General features: G+C 23.6%; 1 protein-coding gene across 9 annotated transcripts in view; it reads left to right on the plus strand.

Annotated features, from left to right (window-relative positions):
• Positions 1-21,438, plus strand: part of LOC129605821 (probable beta-tubulin polyglutamylase) — a 66,441-nt gene extending 45,003 nt beyond the window's left edge. For 6 of the 9 annotated variants that reach the window (XM_055515789.1, XM_055515787.1, XM_055515795.1 and 3 more), the window contains 4 exons: positions 12,966-13,028; positions 16,226-17,275; positions 17,356-17,569; positions 17,627-21,438. In XM_055515789.1, coding sequence (XP_055371764.1) covers positions 12,973-13,028; positions 16,226-17,275; positions 17,356-17,569; positions 17,627-19,597 — 3,291 coding nt within the window. In that variant the 5' untranslated portion in view covers positions 12,966-12,972 and the 3' untranslated portion in view covers positions 19,598-21,438. Of the gene's footprint in view, positions 1-694; positions 758-10,405; positions 10,489-12,237; positions 12,262-12,965; positions 13,029-16,225; positions 17,276-17,355; positions 17,570-17,626 lie in introns of those variants that run through there. The other 3 variants (XM_055515790.1, XM_055515791.1, XM_055515794.1) reach the window with 3 other exon arrangements.
• The last annotated feature ends 743 nt before the right edge of the window (positions 21,439-22,181 follow it).

Below are 22,181 nucleotides of genomic sequence, written 5' to 3' on the forward strand. Positions count from 1 at the left end.
GATGATGATTCCGTGCCGTCATGAAAAGTGAAATTCCAAAGAGCAAAAAAGAAAACAGAATTTAAAATTAAAATTTTGTACCTACATATGTACTTTGTGTGTGTGTTTATTGAATATTATTATTCTTTCTTAAAATACACTTTCGACATTTTTGACCTTGCAGTACTAAAATTTTTCTATTTTCTCTATGATTTTCCATTTTTATATTCTCAATAATGACGAAATCTATTCTCATATGCTTTGTTTTTTTTTCTGCTCTAAAATTAAAAATTAAAGTATGAAATGACACAAAAACTTATTAGAAAATTTTACCAATAAAATGTCTGCATATTAGTCACCCAATCATAAATATTGAAGAATTTTCTTATTTCATTAAAAATTTTTCATTTTAATTTTTAAAATTTCGTTTTTGAAATTTTTTTTTTTTAAATTTTGATTTTTTTTATTTGTTTTTTTCTTCTGTTATTAGTTTATTTTTTTTTTTTGGTGAAAAACGTGATTACTTTTTATATTTTTTAGTAGAATTTTACACTTGAACGGAAACACTTTGTTTTTAAATAAATAAATCGGTTTGTTCTGTGTAAAACGAATAAAAGAAATTAAAAATTGAATTTTAATGAAATCGAAAACATTAAAATTAAAAGTGAATTTTCTTTTTACACGCGAAAAAATATTAGAAAAAATAAAAAAAATTAATATTTTTAATTAATATTTAAACATTTTTTAATTGAATTTGTTTTTGATTAAATAAGAATTGGTAAGAATGATTTCTCAAAGTTTACATATGTGTATTGTCCCACAATTGTAAATAATCACGGGTATTCTAGTAATGAGCTTCGATATTGTGTAGATTTGTAAAAAAACATTTCATGTGAATATTCAAAGTAAAAATAATAATAAAAAGTTAGCTTGTATAAAATATAAAAAGTATCGTAATCATTAAGAAACACAGGATACGGGAACAAGAAACAAAAACAACACTAATGGAAGCATACGTTAGCAATTAAAGATAAACATTAAAATTGAAGAAACTATAAAAGAGTTATTAAAATCAAATTTTCCTATTAAACCAGAATGTATTATAAAAAATCATTATAAATTTTAAGATTTAGTTTAGAAAAATTTGTCACCGCAAATTTGTCAAATAGATAAATTATTAAAAAAATATTTTTCTCAGGATAAAAAGATAAATTTATGATAAGTCAGAATAAAGCATAAATTTGTAATACGGGCTATTTAAGTAAATAACAATGTCAGTCTTATTAACGTTACTCCTTTAGTAAGAACCTTTCTTTAATACAAACTAAAATTCAAATAATACGTTTCATTTCAAGAGTCTTTGCAATGGAAAGTCTTCATATGCAAATATGTATATAAATATGTAGCTCACAATATAATAAAGATAAATATCCTGTTTTACATTTGATCCCTAACTGAAAACCTTTATTGATAGTTTAAGCGATATAAAGGTTTTAAAATTACAAAAATTATATAAAATTTTGTTGTTGAGAATTTTCTTAGTTCTTGAAAAGTATACTTGGTCTTCATTGCCAAAAATTCGAATTAAATAAAAAGGCACTCACAATTAAAGGATACATCGATTTGCGAGGGCAAGTTTTTCTCACCAAAAATCATTAAAAATTTCATAGGTGAAGATATAACAGTTAATATTCAAATCACTGTTCTATTAATATTAGTGTTCAAATATTCAACAATATTAATTATTTTGAATTTTTCTATTATTAAATAAGTAATAATTAATAATAAATATTCTAATAATCGTATATTTGTTGCACAAATTATACCGATAAAATAAGATGAAGTCAAGTAGCTGTAATGAGACTATTAAAAATGTTATTTAATTTAAATACTTATACGAGTATATACTTATGCAAATGTATCTAGAGATTATTTCACTAGATTATGTATTCACAAAAATAATTATATTCACATTGGTGTCAAAATTATAATTTTTAATAAACACAAAATTCTAAATATGCAACCTTATGGTGGAATTAGATTTGAATATTTTGATATTACACTGAAGTAGTTTCAAATTATATTAGTTATTTAAAAAAAAAATATTTTCTGCTGTTATATTATAATTTTTACAGGTAATGTTATATGCCATGATTTTAGAAACACAATTTAAGAAAAAAACTTAATGTTTATTGTACATAAGTAGGTAGTGTTCCCGTATTTATATTCGGACGGTTTTGCCTGTGGACAGTGGCATAACATTTCAGAAAATACATAAGTTATCTTTAAATACTGTACAGTTCCAGAGAATATTTTTAATTTCCGTAAAACACTATTCTGCTCTTATTTGACGTGTGTGAAATATTTTAAAACCGCAATCATTTTTTCGACTTACAAAAAAGACACAGACTTCCATCAATTAGAGCCGTTTTACGTTTTAATCAAGGATACTTTGTCATGAGAAGATTTTTAAAATTATAATTAAATTATATTCTAAAAACGCAGCATTAAACGCGATTTTTATCATTTAGACATGTATTTTACATAGTACTATACTTTACTGCGAATAAAAAATTTAAGACATCATGTTATTCCTACCTTACAGTAGATGTCACTACACCTTCTTCAGTATATTATTAAATAAAATTAAACACAAATTACAACAACATGTTGAATATTACATAATACCTAATTAATGTTATAGATTAGGAGTAGAGTACATTTAATCCATTAAAAAACGGTAGACTGCCACCGCCACTGCAGAGTTTCTTTTCAGCGGCTAGATCACGATGATTAAAAATAAATGTAATTTAATTTTTCTAAACTATTTCTAAAGTAAAATATTTATTTTATTCTAAATAGATTTTAATACAATTAAAAAAAAAAAAAATTAAATTGTAAACAATTGCAAATAATTTTCTTTTCTATTTTTGTCACAATTATAATCAAATTTGCAAATAAAATATTATGAAAAGTTCATAGCAAAGGTTCACTTTCTAAAAAGGCAAAAAATAAATTCAACATAAATTTCTGTTAAATGAAAATGATAATGAGTTTCAAAAAAAGAAATTGATGTCATTAATTATATTTAAATAACATAACCATCATTCTTCTTTCTCTAAAATTAGCAAAATAGTATAACAAAAAAAAAAATTCATTAATCATTGTGTCATATACAAAAGTTTTCTGTTTTCATTTTGTATTTCTTTTTTAACTAAATGACTTAGGTGTTTATAAATGATAACATTAAGTTCAGAATTTGATAATATTATTAAAGAAATTTTTTATTTTGACTTTTTTTAATTGAATAGTTTTTTTTTTTTAATTTGCATATTTATGACAACAAAATTATGTAAATTTTATTTGGAACATGTTTTAAACCAAAATTCAAAAAATCTATCTGATGTGGTCAACACATGACCATATACATTGTACATTGTGTTGTTATTTGAAATATATTAAAAAATTTCAATAAATTTATATCCTTGCTTGTTGTCCATAAGGGTTGTCCAATTTCGAATTCGTATCATCAATAATTTAAAAAATCCGTTTATTTTCAATTTCTAGTAAGCATCTATGTGCATATGATTATGCGGTTTGATTAGTAAGCATCGGTTTGTAAAGAGACACGCGAACAGTGCTTATAGAGTGAAATGAAAAGTGCTAAAAAAAAGGAACAGAAAAGCAAATTTTTATACCCGTGTGAACGTATGTATGTATTACCATAACGCTAAGAAATAATTGTAAATATAAGACTTGTATACACATTAGTGACATATTAGTCACTAACATAAGTGTATATTTTTGATCAGCGTCGAGTTCTGAGTCGATTTAACCATGTCGGTCCATCTGTCCATCCATCCGTTCGAGCAATAACTCGTAAATTTTCACAAATAATTTATAATAGTAAATACCAGAACCCTATTTAAATTTGATGTGATCGTGGTAGTGATCCGGCTACCTGCCCCACAACTTTAAAAGTTATTTGGCTATATCTCAGAAATGATTGAAGCTTTAATACCCAAATTTCTGGCAAGTAAATATATTTTTGGGGCTATTTTATGAGATAAAAATCATTAAAATTTCTTGCCTACTTTTATGGTAGCTGCAATGCAACTTCAAACTACTTAAGGTACACCAGTGAAATTTTGTATAAACAAATATAACATAGTAACATGGTTTCTATTTCTGGTAAAATATGTTGAGATTTCATGAGCGCTTACAGTAACTATCATACAACTTCAAAAGTTAATTGTCATTATCTCAGAAATAATTGAAGCTATTATTGAAGTCTATTATTGTTGGATTTGATTGTATCTTTATACGTATGGGTATCACACAGTTAGCATAGTCAATTCTATACCTGTACTCGTTTAATAAGAAAATTAAGCATTATTATAAAATAAATTACATACGCACATGCATATATGTGGGATCAAGTTAAAATGGTCTGAACTCAAAAATTATAATTACGAATATTTTATTAGGCTTTTCGAAAATTTATTATTATTTTTTTTCAGTTGTAATTAATAGCGTTGTTACATAAGTTAAAGAAGAAAGATTTTCAATTTAAGGTCAGCAATCACAAATTATTTTGTCAAAACTTGAAAAAACAAAATACAAAATGGAAGTTATATCAAACCATATACATAGCGTTTTAGTTCACTTGAGCATATTGATTACCTAAAAAATAATATAGAAGTAATTTATGAATAAAAAAGAGCGACAAAGAAACAATTTAACAGAATAATTAAAAATTAAATATAAAATTTTTATTTAATGTATTGTATAACAGTTTTGGTACTTGTGTACATTTCATTTTATTAAATATTAAAACGAATTTTCCAAGAATGCCTTAATTAAATAAAATTAAAACAATGTTTAATTATTCAAAACCTTAAAAAAAAGAACAACGAATCCTTGACCTTTTCATTTAAGAAACAATATTGCTTACCAAATATTTAGTACCCATATACATATTGAAAATATAAAAAAATTCAAGGACAATTTAGTATCGAAATACTCAATTTAATGAAAAATTATACACTTTGATTGATCATTAAAATTAAAGAACAAAAAACTATAAAAAAAAAAACAAAACGTAAATGTTATAAATTAACTTATTGACCTTGTGTATTTACATTTGTATGTGCATGCATATATGTAGTCCAAATAGGAAAACAAAAGATACTCTATTCTAATTCTAATAGCCAAAACTAATTCTATTTTAAGTTAATTACCATGTCCATTTACTTTATTTTTGTTTCTTTTGTTCCTTTTTTCACGAAACACACAAAAATCAAATCACAGTGATTTTTAAAATTTAATGAACTTCTATTATTCTTTAATTCTTATTATCCATATATTATGGAAATCGTTATACTAATATTAAAATCTTACTATTGCTTTATATAATTTGTAAATGTGCGGATGTAATTTCTTGTGAATAATTTCTCAATGCAAATATTTACATTCTGCTCGTAAATTGAGAATGTAAGATGCTTCATTCATTAACGATCTGAAAAAAATATACTCCCAAAACCCGGCGGTTTTAAGAAAAATTTGTCTAAATCAAAAAAATGTGTTTGGAATAAATTGTACAATTCAATTCATCTACAATTTGATACATACAATTGTACAATTCGATTTTAATGAACGCAATATCGATTTCAAGACCATATTATGAAGAACATGTTTTGTGTATAGAACAGATTTTTCAATAGAAAATAAATATATTTATAGTTTTTTAACAGAAATAAAGTCTACTATATTTGAAGATTTTCTTATATTATACACATACCTTAAACATCTAGTTAGCATATGAAGCCATGGCATTGAAAAATTCGCACTAAAACCAAGACAATGAATCATCGATAATAAAGTATTTCAATGCAAGTGCGGGGTACACTGTATATTATTTCTTAAATTGTAATTCAATAAATATATAAAGTATTCGATTTTAATAAAACTTTTAATTTATTTTTTCATATAAATTAGTTATAATATAGCAATTTAATGAAATTTACACATAATATAGAAGAAATTATTTTCCAATAATTCATAAGTGTGACCTTCATAATGAAAACTAAATGTACAACTTATATTTTGTAATAATTTTTGTTGTACTCCTTATATGCATGCATATTTAACATTATTATTTTTGCAATTGCGTGCCTAAAAACTTGATAAAATTAGCAATATCGTAATTTTAATAATAAAATAAGTGTTTTTACTAAAATCCTTCATTATGTCACTTCTGTCTTTCATATTTAAATATCTTTTATACAAATAAACGCATAGACATATCTTATATACTAGCATGTTACTATAAATTCTATGTTTATTTTTAATTTAAATTGAAGAGGGTGGTAATTTTTATATTATGTATTATTGATTGTGTCAATAACCTTGTTAAAACCTAGTTAAAATCATTTATGTATATAAAAGTAGTACTTTACGTAAATAATTTTTTAATAAATTCGTATAAATGTTTTTTTTTCACCTTAATTTTATCAAGGTAAAAAGAAAACTTTTTTTCTTTTGCAGAAACTTGTTATAATGCATAAGTTTAGAATAATTGTCAAACTTGCAATACTTCAGGTTTGTTGAATTGATTCGTGATGAATTTTGTATATTATTTTTTTTTTTAAATTATGTTATTTGAAGTGTCGTGAAGTTAAAAGTTTTTCTTCGTAGAAAAATAACCACCTTATCAATAAAACTCTTTCAAAAAGTTGATTTATGGTTTTATTGTATAACTACTGTTTTCATAATTAACATTTTTTTTAAAGAAAAGTTTAATTTTGCAAGATTAAAGGGGAATCATATAATTTTGGGCAAGAGAATTCTAATAGGGGCTGAGTTTGCTGTAAAAAAAGGGTTACTTTAGTAGGGTGTCAAAATGGTGTTTTGTTAATTAATGTTGAAAAAAATAGTTATTGCCTTAAGAATAACACTTTTTAAAACTGAAATATTAATCTAAAATAGAAAAAACGAAAATAATTTCCCCCTTTGCGACGAAATAAGCTAATCCTCCTGTTTTCTCTTAATGAACTACAAACTACGCCAAAGAGACGTTAAGAAATCATAGGAAGTTTTCAAGCCTTTACATTATTTATATGTATTGTTGTTATTATTCTGTATTATCGGTATACACACAATATAAGTATTGCTATTTTACAATTGATTTAAATAATTCTTATGATTGTACTATAATTTTCGTAAGTAGTGTATATTACATATAATTATGTATATATATGTAGATACATAACTAATATGTCAAGAACAAAAATGTGAAGAACGTCAACACTAAACACGTGTCAAGTTGATTTATATTTTTTGTAGATAATTATTATATACACATATACTTATACATACATATTCTTACATAATATGTAAAGTAAATTTTTGTAACATCTGTGTATTTCTCATATCACTGCCTATACATACATGTATAAATAGAGAATTCTATTAATAATGTGTATACATTTATGTATACACATTACATCTATTGAAGGTACAAGATTTAAATATTTCTTATATTTAAACACGTGTATTGATGTATAAAGTATATACATATGTATATACATACATATATGTACATACAAAAAAACTGTTGCAAATAAGTTCCTTTAATTAATGAGTAAAAAAAGGAATTCTAATTCCATTCTTTCTTTAGATAATTTTGTTTTTTTACAAATTGTGTTATCCTTGCAATTATTGTTTTATGTTGTTATATTATGTATATTTAAACCATTCCTAAATGTATGGGCGTATATAGGTAATGGGGTTACTTTAGTATACATTTGTACCATGTTTGTTTATATAATTGAAGTTGGTCCTTTTTTGCATTTTAAGTATGTAGGTCAACATTATAGTAATTATTTTTACGTAAACATAATTACAAATTGTTCATTTTTGTTACAACTAAAACGATAATACATAAAATCATTATGTTATTCAATATTTTATGATGGTTAATGTAAATTGAGTGTTATTAATAAACATAAATGAAATTTAATTTTGTGGCTATCATATTACTATTGAAGTTGAAGAAATTAAATTAATTAGAAATTAAATGGAAAATTCATAAGTGATGATGTTATCCAAGTTTACGATTTTTTTTTTAAATTTTGCAAACATTAATATTTGTTATTACAATAATTATTTTACATTAATTACATATTAACATACATATATAATTTTATGTTGAATACATATGCAGCTAAAAGGTGCAACATCATTCTACTCCAACATTAAATTTTAATCGAATCGATGAGATTCTATTCAATAGGATATTAATAAGAATTAAGGTCAAAATATAATAGATATAGGTGGGTACATCAATTTCTATATATTTAAATCTTTAAAGGACTAGTTAAAAATTGAAGCAGAAGAAATTGAAAAATTGAAGCTGCAATGAAGAATAAGAAATTTAAGTACAATATTGTTTTGCCAAGAAAAAAATAAATTATAACGTTAAAAGCTTTATTGGCATAAATTTAAGTTGGCACAATCTAAAATTCTAAACTATTACACATAGCTTATATAAATACGAGTAGTATAAATTATTTTTTAATGGCAATAAATTTTTGAAATAATAATTCGTGAAAATCGATATTTACAAAAAAAAAAAGCTTAAATTATTATTTATAATACCGCAACAACAACTTCACGATAAATGTATGAAACTGTTATACTGAGGAGAATTGTTTTTTTTATACTAATTTTGTTTTTTTGCCTTGAAGTTCGTTCTAGTAAAAAAAATACAAACAATTATGTGAATGCAAAATCGTCAACCAACTCTCATCTCAATTGAAAAATTGTTAGAGCTAAATAGTGCTCAATATAATTTGACTAAATTCGTATATCACTTAACGGACGGGCCCCGTAGATTTACGTTTTTCCATTCTGACTTCCTAAGACAGGCCACGTAGATTTGCGTTTTCGCATGAATTTTTAGTATGTTGCATTAGGGGTTTTTTCTTATGCACATTGTTATCTTTTCTTGATACTATTATTTAAAGTAATGGTAAAAATGGCAAGCAGCAAAGACTGTTAAGAAAACTTATCGGGAAGTGAAGTTGAGTTTGAGAGCCTTGATGAAGAAAGTGATGTTTCAAGTGATGAAAGCGAATTTTTATCTCCCAGGGGAAAAAAAATTCACTTAGATTATCGTCTTCAGAGAGTGAATTTGAAGAAAGCGAATTAAATAGAAAACAATGGACATCTCAAGACAAGTTAATGTCTCTAGAACCTTTTCTTGGTTCTACTGGGGTACAACAATACTGTAATGAAATATTATAAGAAATATATTTGATTTATTATAGTTTTATTGTAGTTACAACGCTTTAAATCCATACATGCATGTTTATTAAATTCCCCTGAAAAATGCCCGGAAACTATAGGAAAGACAGAACAGGTTTGACCTGTTCGTTAAGTGATATAATTGGTTAAAAATGCTTGCATTGTAACGTTTTAATACTTTGGAAAATTTTTCATTTTTATTATAGTTTTTAGTTATATTCGACCGAAATCTATATAAAAACCATTTCAATAGACCTCTTAAGCATAATAATTGTGACCGATATTTTCTTATGTCAAATGATGTTTGAAGGTCAAATATCAATTAAATTGATTTATTAAAGTACAAATTAAATTCAAATTTTCAATTTTTTTGTATAATTTTCATTAAAATTTAAAAATCAAGCGCTTAAAAATGCTTTAATACAAAAAATTTTACAAGTTTCCTACAATTCTATTTTAATGAAATCTGACATCGTATAAAATGGAATTATTCTTGTTATTTAATTTTTCTTTATTTAAATTCTAGTAATGAATTTTATTGATAGTTTTTTCTAATACTATTCTCATGTAATTCAGAATGTAAATATTCCAAGATTAAAAGTGTCATTTGAATCAACTAATTCAAATAGCTCTGAATCGTAAAATTATATTGTACAATATTCTTTAAATTTTTATGTAAGTATACGTACATGCACTTAATAATATTAATTAATATCAATTGATAATCTTGTGTAACAAATATATTTTAATTTAAATAAATTTTTTTAAAATGTCAACTTGTTAAAAACTATTAAGAGCGAGAAATAAAATAAATTTATAGAAAAGTCTTGTAAATTAATAAAAGATTTTTTCTCTATTGCAAAATCAGTATGTACATATTTACATAGGTGTTATGTTTAGACATTTATATTATATTTATGTGTTTTATATTTTAAAGGTTATAATTTAAATATAAAAAATATTGTTTGCAAATAATTTTAAATTATTAATTTTTTTATAATATAGAATAAATATTAGCAAAAACAAAAAAAAAATAAGTTTATAATTCAATTAAATTATGCCAAAAAAACGATCATCGAAAACCCATAAATGTTTATTACTTGGACAAGTTCGAAAATCAAAATCTAATGGTCTACCTTGTCCTTGTCTAAAAATTAATTCAGATTTAATAAGTCGTGGATTTCTTACTTCTTACCATATAAGGTAAAATTTTAGTTAACTAGTTTTCATCTATATAAAAAATAATCAATAATAAAAAATTTTAATAAATTTTTTTTTAAATAATTTTTTTACTTATTCTCACAATTAAATTTTTTTCTATAAATTTTCCACAATGATATTTTCTTAATTAATTTTTCAAATAGAAAAAACAAATTAAATATAAATCAAAACAAACGACCCAGACAAAAAATATGTTTCGTCTCTTTTTTCTCTCTTTTCTTTATACAATTTTTAATGCTTAATTATTGCACTAATTTTAAATTTTTTATTATTTTTTTTTATTAAAAAAAATTATTCATGTTGCAATTGCACAATTTACAAAGTTTTTTGCTTACCATTTATGGTTATTAATAAGACTGTATTTTTTTTTCTTAAAATTTTGTGCCTCGAAATTCCGTGAATAACTTCTTAAATATGAAATTTTATTTAAATGATACTATTAGAATGAATGACCTTAACTGAATGCCATTTATTATGATTTTTCCGAAGGGTATAGGTAAAGGGAGTACAAATTTTAACTTAAGTCTTAACACATTATGAGCGGGCGGCTTAGCCTGGGCAACAATGTTGCGTAGCGGACGAATATACAATGTATACATCAGGATACATAAAAAGTTTGAGGACCCTATTACTCAAAAAATAACAAGTTTTTGAAAAAAAAATATAAGAATAAAAAAATGTCTAGAATAAGTTTCTACATCCATATTGCCTATAATAGGATTAAGTGACAATCCACACAAGCGGTTACAAGTGTCCGATCTGCTCATAATGTGCATATATCCAAAAACTGCGAAATCTGCAAAAAAGGCATGTTCGATAAATTTCTAATAAGCAGAAAAGAAAAGCATGTTCAAAAATGACAGTTGTGCTGAAGGAATTTTTATAATTTTTAGAACTGCTGCAAAAATACTATGAATTAGAAGAGTAGCATAATAAAAAAAAATTGCGGATATTTTCTAATATGTAACAGTATTAATGACAAGGCTCAACTAATTTTGGGGCATTACAAATCTGCAAAAGTAAAATATTGTTTATTTAATTTACAACTTTCACTGCATTTTCTGAGTTATCGAAGATAACCATACTTTAACACAATTTTATTTTATTTCATTCGCAAATTTAATATGAATTCTCCAATTAAAATCCAATTGATTTGGTAACACCGTATGTAAAGTTTTTTGTTATTTTTGTTTTTGTAAAATGTAAATTGACTTTAAATATTTACTAGACCCATGAGGAAATGGCTTGAATGCTTTAGTAGAAATTTTTTTAAGAAATCAAATCATTAATAATTAATTAAGAAAAAAAAAGCAAGCAAAAATCTGTAAGTAATTCGAATAATGAACTTAAATTGGAAATAAAATATACATATGTATATGTTTGTAAATATATAATAATATGCGTAGGCAATTTGAAGAAATTCTTAAGTACACACATACTTACCAAAATATACTCTTGTTTTCGCTTTTTTGCTCGTGTTATTCAGTTTATGTTGGTGTTTAATATTCTCTGTATATTCTAACATATAATAAATGGTTACACTTATTGGAAACTTCATATTTGTATTACATTAATCATAAAGTCAAATTCAAATATATAGATAGTACCTCATATGAAATACCGTTATAAATTAACTACTGAATCGAATAAATAGCATTTTTACTGTACCCAACAAGTTTTACAATTGGTTTATGTAAATTGTTTATATATTGGCTATAGAAACTGTCTTTGAAGCGTCAAATGTTCATATTTACAGTATGTATGTTTGTAATATTCTTGTACAGTAGTATGTAGTAGAAATAGTAATTTAAAAATTTAACAATAATTTTTGCATTCTACACATTTATTTTTTTTTTCATATAAATTTTTGTGTTATAAAAGAAGAATTTGAACAAATTGAAAATAAAATTTTGTATATGTATATAATTATGTAATATTATAATACGATATTTGTAGGGTTGATATTTTTCAAAAATTCAATTCTTAACATTAGAGCTGCAAAATTTTAATATTTAAAATTCAGGGTTAACACTTTTTTTTAAATTTTAAAAAAATTAATTTAAATATTTTTTCTTTTTTGATTTTGTTTTGAGGGCTAGGTTTACTTAATGTTAACAAACTTAAATTCAATTTGATAAAGAGCATATAAGGTACATTACTACAGTTCTAACGTTAGAAACTGGATTTTTAAAAAATGCCAATATTTATTTATTTAGTTTTTTTTTGTGATCTCATATCACCTTAAACAAATCTCATATTTTGAAATATGAATTATTTGATTATTTACCAAAAATTAGTTCAAACATGTACATACATATATTTATTTTAGTGCTTTTTTTTTTAATATTTATTTAATAAATTTTTTTAAGTCATCTGTGAATTTATATAAAATAATTTTGTTAAATTAAATAAATTTCAATTTTTATTCAAATTTAATGTTATTAAAAATTTTGTTACAGAAGCAGTATGCCGACTTCAATTTATAATAATTTAGAAAGTGTTAAAAATTCAACAGTACCTATGTAAGTATTATTAATATAATATAAATAAAAGTAACAGAGACAAGCTCTCATCCTATAATTCTTATAATACAAGTTCATCAGAATTATAACAATAACATTTTTCTCTCAACATTTTCTTTTAAACAAATTAAAACGTATTCACCATCACTATACTACCACTTTTAAACCATTATTAGTGTTATCAATAAAAAACAACTAACACTTAATTAACAATGATTATTAATTTACTATTAATGAGAGAAGAAAAAAACAGTAGTTACTTTTAATTTTTTTGTTTTGATAAATCTATTTTTTTTTCATTTCGATTTTTCATATACTAATTACTCATATTTATGTATATATGTGTACATTTTTCATACTAGAATGGCCCAACGGTCAGCAAATCTTCGAAAATATTATATATACGATGCTCGTTTAAAAGTAACAAAAAATGAATTTGATAAATCTAGAAAGCGTGTGGAACAACTTAAAAGAAGTCATAATAAAAAAATTCGGTAAATTATTCTACAAAAAAACAAAAAAAAAACTTATTAAATTATCCAAGTGGCAAATTATACTTATTTACTAAAAAATTGTAATCAATATTTTATAATTTAATATTTTAATTACTTACACAGAAAAAAAAAAACTACTTAATGTTTTAATTTTTCCCTATGGCAAATTTTACATTGTTTGTATTTTTTATTTGGAATTTGAATCTTTTTGTGTGCGTGTGTATGTGTGTAAAATACTTCCTTTATTATTATTACCTATAAAAAATAAATTCTTATTAAACAAAATGTTGTAAATTTATTCTACGATTTCTTAAAACTTATTATAACACTATATTTGAGAAAATATTACTTATTAATTGGTGTGTTACACTCTGTACTCAATTGGTTAAGTAGCTCGATCAAAAGAATATTTTTGATAGTTATAACCTTGAACTAATAAAGAATAAATTCGAAAGTTCCAATAAAATTTGTAATTTTTGAAAATTACAGTTCCAATATAAACTTAGATTTTTGAGAAAAAAGTACTGCAAAAACAAAAATCCAAGGAAGATTTGATCAAAAATATTTGGTCAAATTTGGTAAAAATAAATAAAATTCTCAAATTATTTGTGCAAAATCTCAAAATATCAGCCAGTAAATTTTCAGAAATAATATTTTTAAGAATGCAGTTCACATTCTTGCACAATGAAAAACTTTCAATAATATTGTGATCAGTGCTGTAGTCGTAAAATTAGCATAGGGTATACGCTTGAGAATATAAATTTTTGGTAAAAATAAACAAGGTTATTTTTAATTATATTTTTATTGAAAAACAAACACCCACTTTTCATCAACAATTAAAAACAATTTAAATAAGCTTTTAAGCCAGTATCAATAAACTTACTTAAAGAAGTTTTCAAAATTATATTTTTTTGAAAATCAATTTTATTTTGTCAACAGCTTTTGCTAACTTCAAATAAACTAAAGAATATGCAAAATTAACGTCCACAATAACGTAGTTTAGCATGGTTACCATAGCCACTTTAGTTAAAGAAGAGTATTTGATAAAATTCAAATATATTTTCAATTGTATAGAATTGGAAGAGAATCGTTTTAAATCGAAAATCAAATTGTTTATGTATTAGTTTACATCACTGCTGGATAAATACAGCATTGGTAATAAGAGAACATGACTTCTTGAAGAAGTCGTTTTTACTTTTTTTTGTAAATGATTTTAACATCAGAAAATATAACTTTATTTTTATTTAAACTTTAATTTTTTAACATATTTTCTATTAAGCAAACATAATAATTTTTAAATATTAGGAAAGTTTAAAGTTTTCATTTCATTGTGGTTTTAAACAAAATTACCATTTTCAAAAATTAAAGGTTCGGTTATATTCGTTTTCTGTTTTTCGTTAAAGGAGGCTTGTTTGATTATTAATTTGAATATAGTTGATATATTTTTCCCAAGAAATTTTTACTAAATGAATGAAATATTTTGTGTGAATTGTTAATTTGAAAATTTTTTGCAATTTTTAGTACAATTTTTATCATCATTTTTTTTTTACTATTACAAAGAAAGAAAATAATAAATTTTTAATAAAAAATTTGAACAAAATCATAGGGTATACGCTATTTTTAAGTAAAACCACTAGGTATACGCTATCTAAATTTTAAAAGCATAGGGTATTCGGCGTATACCCCCGTATACCCTCCACTACAGCACTGATTGTGATTGCAAAAAAGTACATAAATGAAAACTTATTTTGTAATGAAAAACTTTAAGAAATTAAGAATGAATTTTTATTTTAATTAATTGAATTTGAATTTGTTTTTCTTGAATAAACTTTTTAGTAGGCCAAACTCTAAAAAATAATTAGAATCATTCCAAATTAAATTAGATTTAAAAAATTATTAAAATTTCAATTTGAATAAATTCAGCTTCATATTGCATACTTCTTTTAAATTAACACTCTGTGTAGTTATCATATTTTCTTTCATCATAAATGAATTCGCACTCTAGTTAATAAAGAACATAATGGTAAATAAATTAATAAACTAAAATTTCCAGATATCTGCAAAAAGTTTACGTAAATTTTGGCAATTTTTAATAGAAATTCAATTTAAGTTTTATAAATTTTCAATTGAAGTATTAAAATTATTTTACGAGTATACTGTAAAAAAACAGAAGAGGGTTTTGCAAAATTATAACAAAATTTTTTTTCCGAGTTGAAATCAGAAATCTTTCATATCAAAATAGAATTAAATTTAATTTGCATAATTAATCAAAATTTGGTTGACGCGACCATGCGAAGTTTAGCCACTCCATTTTGGCTAATTGTGGTAATTAATTTTAAATGGAAAAATTTAATGTACATTTCAAATGATTTTACGAAGTTATTGCAATCTATCATATTTTTGTAAAGATCGATAATTGCATAGCAGTAAAAAGTTTTCAATAGTCTTTTACATTTAATTTTGTATAAAATTTATTTATTCAAGCAACTGACATTATACATATAAAATTTTTTTAATTTTTTGATGGTAACTAACATTAGTAAAGTGAAAATCTTGCATCCAAAAAAATTTTTTTAAACCTTATTTTAAAATATTTTCATTTTTAACAAACCTTACCTACCAATTTACTCTCATACCTTACTTATTTAATAAAAACAATTAATTAATTCTTTTTTTTTATCGTTTTAATTATAATATTTTTAGAGAAAAAACGCCTGATAAAAATTTTCATGATCCATGGATAACTAGTGGTAAATTAGGTTCAAAGGATGCTGTTTTAATATTTCGCACCGATACTTTAAATGATTTCGATGATTTACCACTGAAATCAAAAAGTCCATCACCAGCAGTATTACAAGCAACAAGTAGTAAACCAAATACAAAGTCTTTCCAGGTTTTACAAGAAGTTAAAGATTTGGAGCCATTATTGCTATCAGAAAATAATAGTAAAACAATTGTTAATAATACAAGTAATAAAAGAAATATAAATAACATCAATAATAACAACAATAGCAACCCAAATTTAAATAATTCCTCTATAATTAATTTTAATAGTAATAGTTGTATTAAAAACAATAAAATATTAACACCACTGCCAAGGAATAATATTGAAAATAATAGTAGTAGTAGTAGTAGTAACAGTAATATTTTATTACAACATCAAACACAAGATGATTCTCGAAATCAACATCAGCAGAATCAATTGCAACTTCCCCAAAGATCAATTTCTGGTATAATAACATCAGTTAATTCAAATAAAAAATCAACGTCCCAACCAAATTTAGCTAAAATACAAACAATTAATGATTATCAAAAATTAAATCAAAATCGTAGTCCATTAAATTTAATCAAATCTTCGCCAAAGAAACGTTTACATGATTCTTTGTCATCAAGTGAAAGTTCTATTTCAACGGATAATGATGAATTATTTGAATCAAAATCAAATATTATGAAAAATTCTGATAAAATTATAAATGATGTTAAACAAGATAAAGAAAATTATGATCAATCAAATAAGGAAAATATTGATGATTTTCAAATATTAGATCCATGTGATATGCCTGCTTTTCATTTAAATATTACTTATAAGTTTATGAATACTGAAACGAGATTATTGAAAAAAATTTTTGCCCGACATGGCCTAGTTGAATCTGAAAATGATCAACCATTTACTTTATTATGGACTGGTGTTCATATGAAACCAGATATTTTAAGAAATTTAACGCCATATCAAAGAGTAAATCATTTTCCTAGGTAAGGTACCTTGTAAATATTTTTATCTATGAATTTTTATTGAATGTTTGCATATTTTGTTTTGATTTTATCTTCCGCAGATCATACGAATTAACTAGAAAAGATCGCCTTTATAAGAATATTGAGAAGATGCAACATCTTCGAGGTTTTAAACATTTTGATATAATTCCGCAATCATATGTGTTACCGACCGAATTCAAAGATCTTATTACAGCACATAATAAATATCGGGGGCCATGGATTGTTAAACCAGCAGCTTCTAGTCGAGGGAGAGGAATATTTATAATAACAAATGTATGTACAAATTTATTAATTTAGGTGGTTAATTTATTGTTTAAATTTGAATTTTAGCCTGATCAAATTCCAGCTGAAGAGGCGTGCCTAGTGTCAAAATATATAGCGAATCCTTTATGTATTGATGGTCATAAATGCGATATCCGTGTTTATGTGTTAGTGACATCATTCGATCCACTTATTATTTATATCTACGAAGAAGGTTTAGTGCGTTTGGCTACAGTTAAATATAATCGAAATACTGAAAATCTTTGGAATCCCTGCATGCATTTATGCAATTATAGTATTAATAAATATCATTCAGATTATATTAAGTCAGCTGATGTTCTTGATGAAGATGTCGGCCATAAATGGACGCTTTCGGCACTACTAAGACATCTAAGGAGTCAAGGATGTGATACAAATCAATTGATGTCAAGTATTGAAGATTTGATAATTAAATCACTGTTTGCTTGTGCACAGTCTGTAATATCAGCTTGTCGTATGTTTGTACCAAATGGTAATAATTGTTTTGAGCTTTATGGTTTTGATATTTTAATTGATGATACATTGAAGCCTTGGTTATTAGAGATAAATTTATCTCCTTCTTTGGGTATTGATAGTCCTTTGGATACAAAAGTTAAAGCCTCCTTAATGTGCAGTTTATTAACTTTAGTTGGTATACCAGCCTATAGTCCTGTAATGCGAGCACATTATGATACTAATTGGACACGTTTCAGAAATATTGATTATAGCAGAAAAACAGCTTCAGCTGATCCATTAAATTCTGCCATGAGTACTAGTACTGGCGGTGGTGTAAAAAAACAGAATGCTGTTGTTAAAAATGAGAATTTATTAGCTTTGACTACTGAAGAAATAAAAGTTTTAAAAAATTTAAAACTTCAAAATGCTCGTCGAGGTGGTTTCGTGAGAGTTTTTCCAACTGAAGATTGTATGGCAAAATATTCATCATTTTTAGACTCGGTTACTGGTATTCCATTATCAACCACAATGATAGGTGGTCCATCACCCTTTTCAATGACATTTCCACATAATTACAACCATTTGGTATTCAATCATTTTTACAGTAAAGATGCCAAAGATAAAAGTTTACAAGATAATTCATTCGAACAAAGAATGTTACAATATGAACGAGTACTAGAAGCTGGCAAAACGCTATTATATAGGCCGAGAGCAAAGCAACCAAAAAGCATCGAGGAAGGTAAACGATTACGGCGTAGAATTCGGCAATTGATTGAGAATGGTAGTGAATTAACGCATTTGCAAGCACGTCAAGCTTTTTATCATTATCTAGAACTTGTGTTAAAGCGTTTAACAGAAGAACCAAAGAGTCTACATGAAAAATTAATTTTAAAATTTATTAATCGAACTTCTGGTGGCAAATCGGCACCATTTTTAAACAGCTTAAATTTCAAAATGACTAATAAAGATCGTACTGCTATGGTTGCTAAACTTTTAGGTGACTATTTAGATACATATATACGTGAAACAGAAGCGTATATTGATCCATTTGATAATTATGGTATGATATCAATAAATTTATTTAAAGAATTTATTAAACATGCTGATGAAAGTGATTTAGAATCAGTTTTAACTTTAAACACGAATTTAACACATTCAATGCCATTTTTATATAATCGTTGTTCATTTAATATACCAACTGCACCGCCGATACCAACTGGTCCTCATGGATTTTTAAAAGCATTGCCATGTATGGTTCCCGGTTATAATTCACGTGATAATACGAAAATTGATCAGTATTATAAATCTGTATCATCAACTGATGAAAATTGTGAAAAATCAAATGAATCGATTGCAGATTGTAAAGGCTCCCTGTCAAATACTTCAACATCTTCATCAGTGACATCAAAAAATAATAGTAATACAAATACTAATAATAGAAATGTTAAATTAAATTTAAAAGATGGTAATAATAGCAATGGACAATCGCCAAAACAAAAACCACAAAGCGTTAAATCATCTGTGATCACTAAGTCGCCGAAGAGAAAAATTCAATCTAGAAGATAATTTAATTTTTATTTTTCAAATCAATTATTGCCTATCAAAATTTGCTTGTTTAATTTTTTTTTTTAATTAGGTAGAAATAATTATTCGGAATTTATTGAAAATTTATTCAAAAAATAAATCATGATTTATTTGTTTACGTAAATTATTTTAATTTACATTTTGTTTTCTTTTATTAGTTTTAAATTTTTAGAATTATCAATTGAACATCTTAAAAATGTAGAACGTTTTTATAGATCAACAAAAAAAAATAAGACATTCCATAATATAAAAATATTGGGCTTTTAATAAATCAACAGTTTAAAGTAATTTATAGCGGAAAGTGGACTAAAACTACATTTTTTTTTTCAAATTGCAGCGTAACAGATTAAAATTTTTTTCGAATTCTTATAGAGCATTAATAAAATTAAAAATAATTTGGATCTATAAAAACGCTTCACCATATATGTTTAACTTTTAAATTCAAATATATAATTGAAAATAAAAACTAAAATGAGGTATTCCATATTAATGAAGTGATATATAAAAACATAAGAAAGTAATAAATAAAATTGCAATTATGTAGTTAAAAATTGATTGTAGTATGTTAATTTTACTTTCGATATTAAGTTTAATTTATTATTAATTTACAAAATTTTATTTTAAAAATGTATCGTGAACTAATTTTTGTACCATTAATAATTTTTGTTTAAAACAAATAAAATTATTTTTAATTTATTATAAATGAAAAAATTTCGATTTTATATCATAGTTAGGAAAGCATTTAATTGTACAAGTCATTTCTTTCGAATTTTCAAATTAAATTTAGGAAAATCTGTAAACCTTGTAGCAAATTAAATTTAAATTGTAAAATTTAACAAAACAATTACTTTATACATTTTTCCTTGAATGAACGTTTTAAAAATATTTTTTGTTGCCCTACTTTCGATATTTCAATTAAAAAAAAATAAGAAAAATAAATTCAAGTTTCAAAAATATTTTAGAAATATTCAATATTAAGCTATTAAGCATGAAGCTAAGAAAGGCCTAAATATGCTCTCTTAAATTAAGTAACACATAAAAATTTGAAAGAATGACAATACTAAATAATCAGTTCACATTTATTTACCTATAACATTCTTTTTTTTTAATTTTAATTTAAAATATATCATTATTTTTTTAATAATACATAATCAAGTTACATATTTCAAAAACATAGTATAATTTGAATAAAACTTATGTATAATTAAATACACCAAGAAATCGTTTAACAACGAAATCAACCTAAATTTGGTTGTGCTTTAGTACTTAGTCAATAAGCTTAAAAAAAATTACTAATCTAGTCTCAAAATAATACAAAAAATTAAAGCATAATTTCAGTTTTCCATCTGGAATATTGGCTGCAACAGACTAAAAAAAATCACTTTAGATATTAAGTTTAAATAACAATTTATTTAAAAACAAAAAAAAGCACAGCTTTTATATATAAGTAACTATATACTAAAAAATACTAGTTAAATGAAATGAAATATTTTTAGTGCTTTGATGGTGCATTAAGATAATTAATAAATATGTATAATAATAACGTAAGATCTTTGTTCATACAACTACAATATGATGCCATCAATAAAAAAATATGCAGAAAATTTTAATTGAATTGAAATCTTTAAATTTTTAAGATGAAATATAAATGCATAAAAGGTTATACGATATCAACAAGAAGACAGAAATAAAATACATAGTATAATGTACATTTAAATTCTATATTGTTATTAATATATAATTAACATTAATAAGATTGTTAATTATATATTGTCATGACATTTCATAAAAAAAATTATTTTTCATTTAAAAAAATCATCTCCATTATTCCTGAAGTGAAAAAAATCATTACAATTTAAAGAATTATTGTGATAAATTCTTAAAATTTTATTATAAAATTTGTTAACTTAACAAATAAAAAACATTGCATAAATACTTACAGCTCTAATTATGTAGAATTATAAAAATAAAAAAATTCAATTATGTATACTTAAATAATAATAATAATAAATAAAAAAATAATAGAAAAAGAAGAGAAACGAACAATACTATTAATGTTTTTGAAATTTAATTTTAAATTATAAAATTAATTTAACAATAACTTAATATATCAATTTCAATACAATATAGTTGATAAATTTCATTAAATAATTTTAATTTTTGATAAATTGATCTATCAGTTTAAATATTTAAAAAGTAATTTTTTCTTGAACAACTCAATATGTACCATTGAAATATTAATGCTATTATGAAAACTGAAATATTGAACAAAAATAGTATTTTTTTCTTAAATAACAATAGTAATGTTCGTACTTTTAACAATTTTATTTTATAAAATTCAAAAATAATTCAAATAAAATTTTAAGAATAATATTATTCTTTTCTTTAGAAATTTTATAGTAACATTTAAGCAAATTCAAATTTTTGAGAAAAAAATTAATAAAAATAACAAAAATGCTAACACAAACGTATATTTTTTTAAAATATGTAGATAATAGAAAAAATTATCATTAAAAAAAAAAAACAAGAATTTGCCTTAACAAGAAATTTAATTGTAAAGATTAAA

The sequence above is a fragment of the Condylostylus longicornis genome, unplaced genomic scaffold (assembly GCF_029603195.1).
Source record: "Condylostylus longicornis isolate FDR11 unplaced genomic scaffold, ASM2960319v2 ptg000015l, whole genome shotgun sequence".
Taxonomy (NCBI): Eukaryota; Metazoa; Arthropoda; class Insecta; order Diptera; family Dolichopodidae; genus Condylostylus; species Condylostylus longicornis.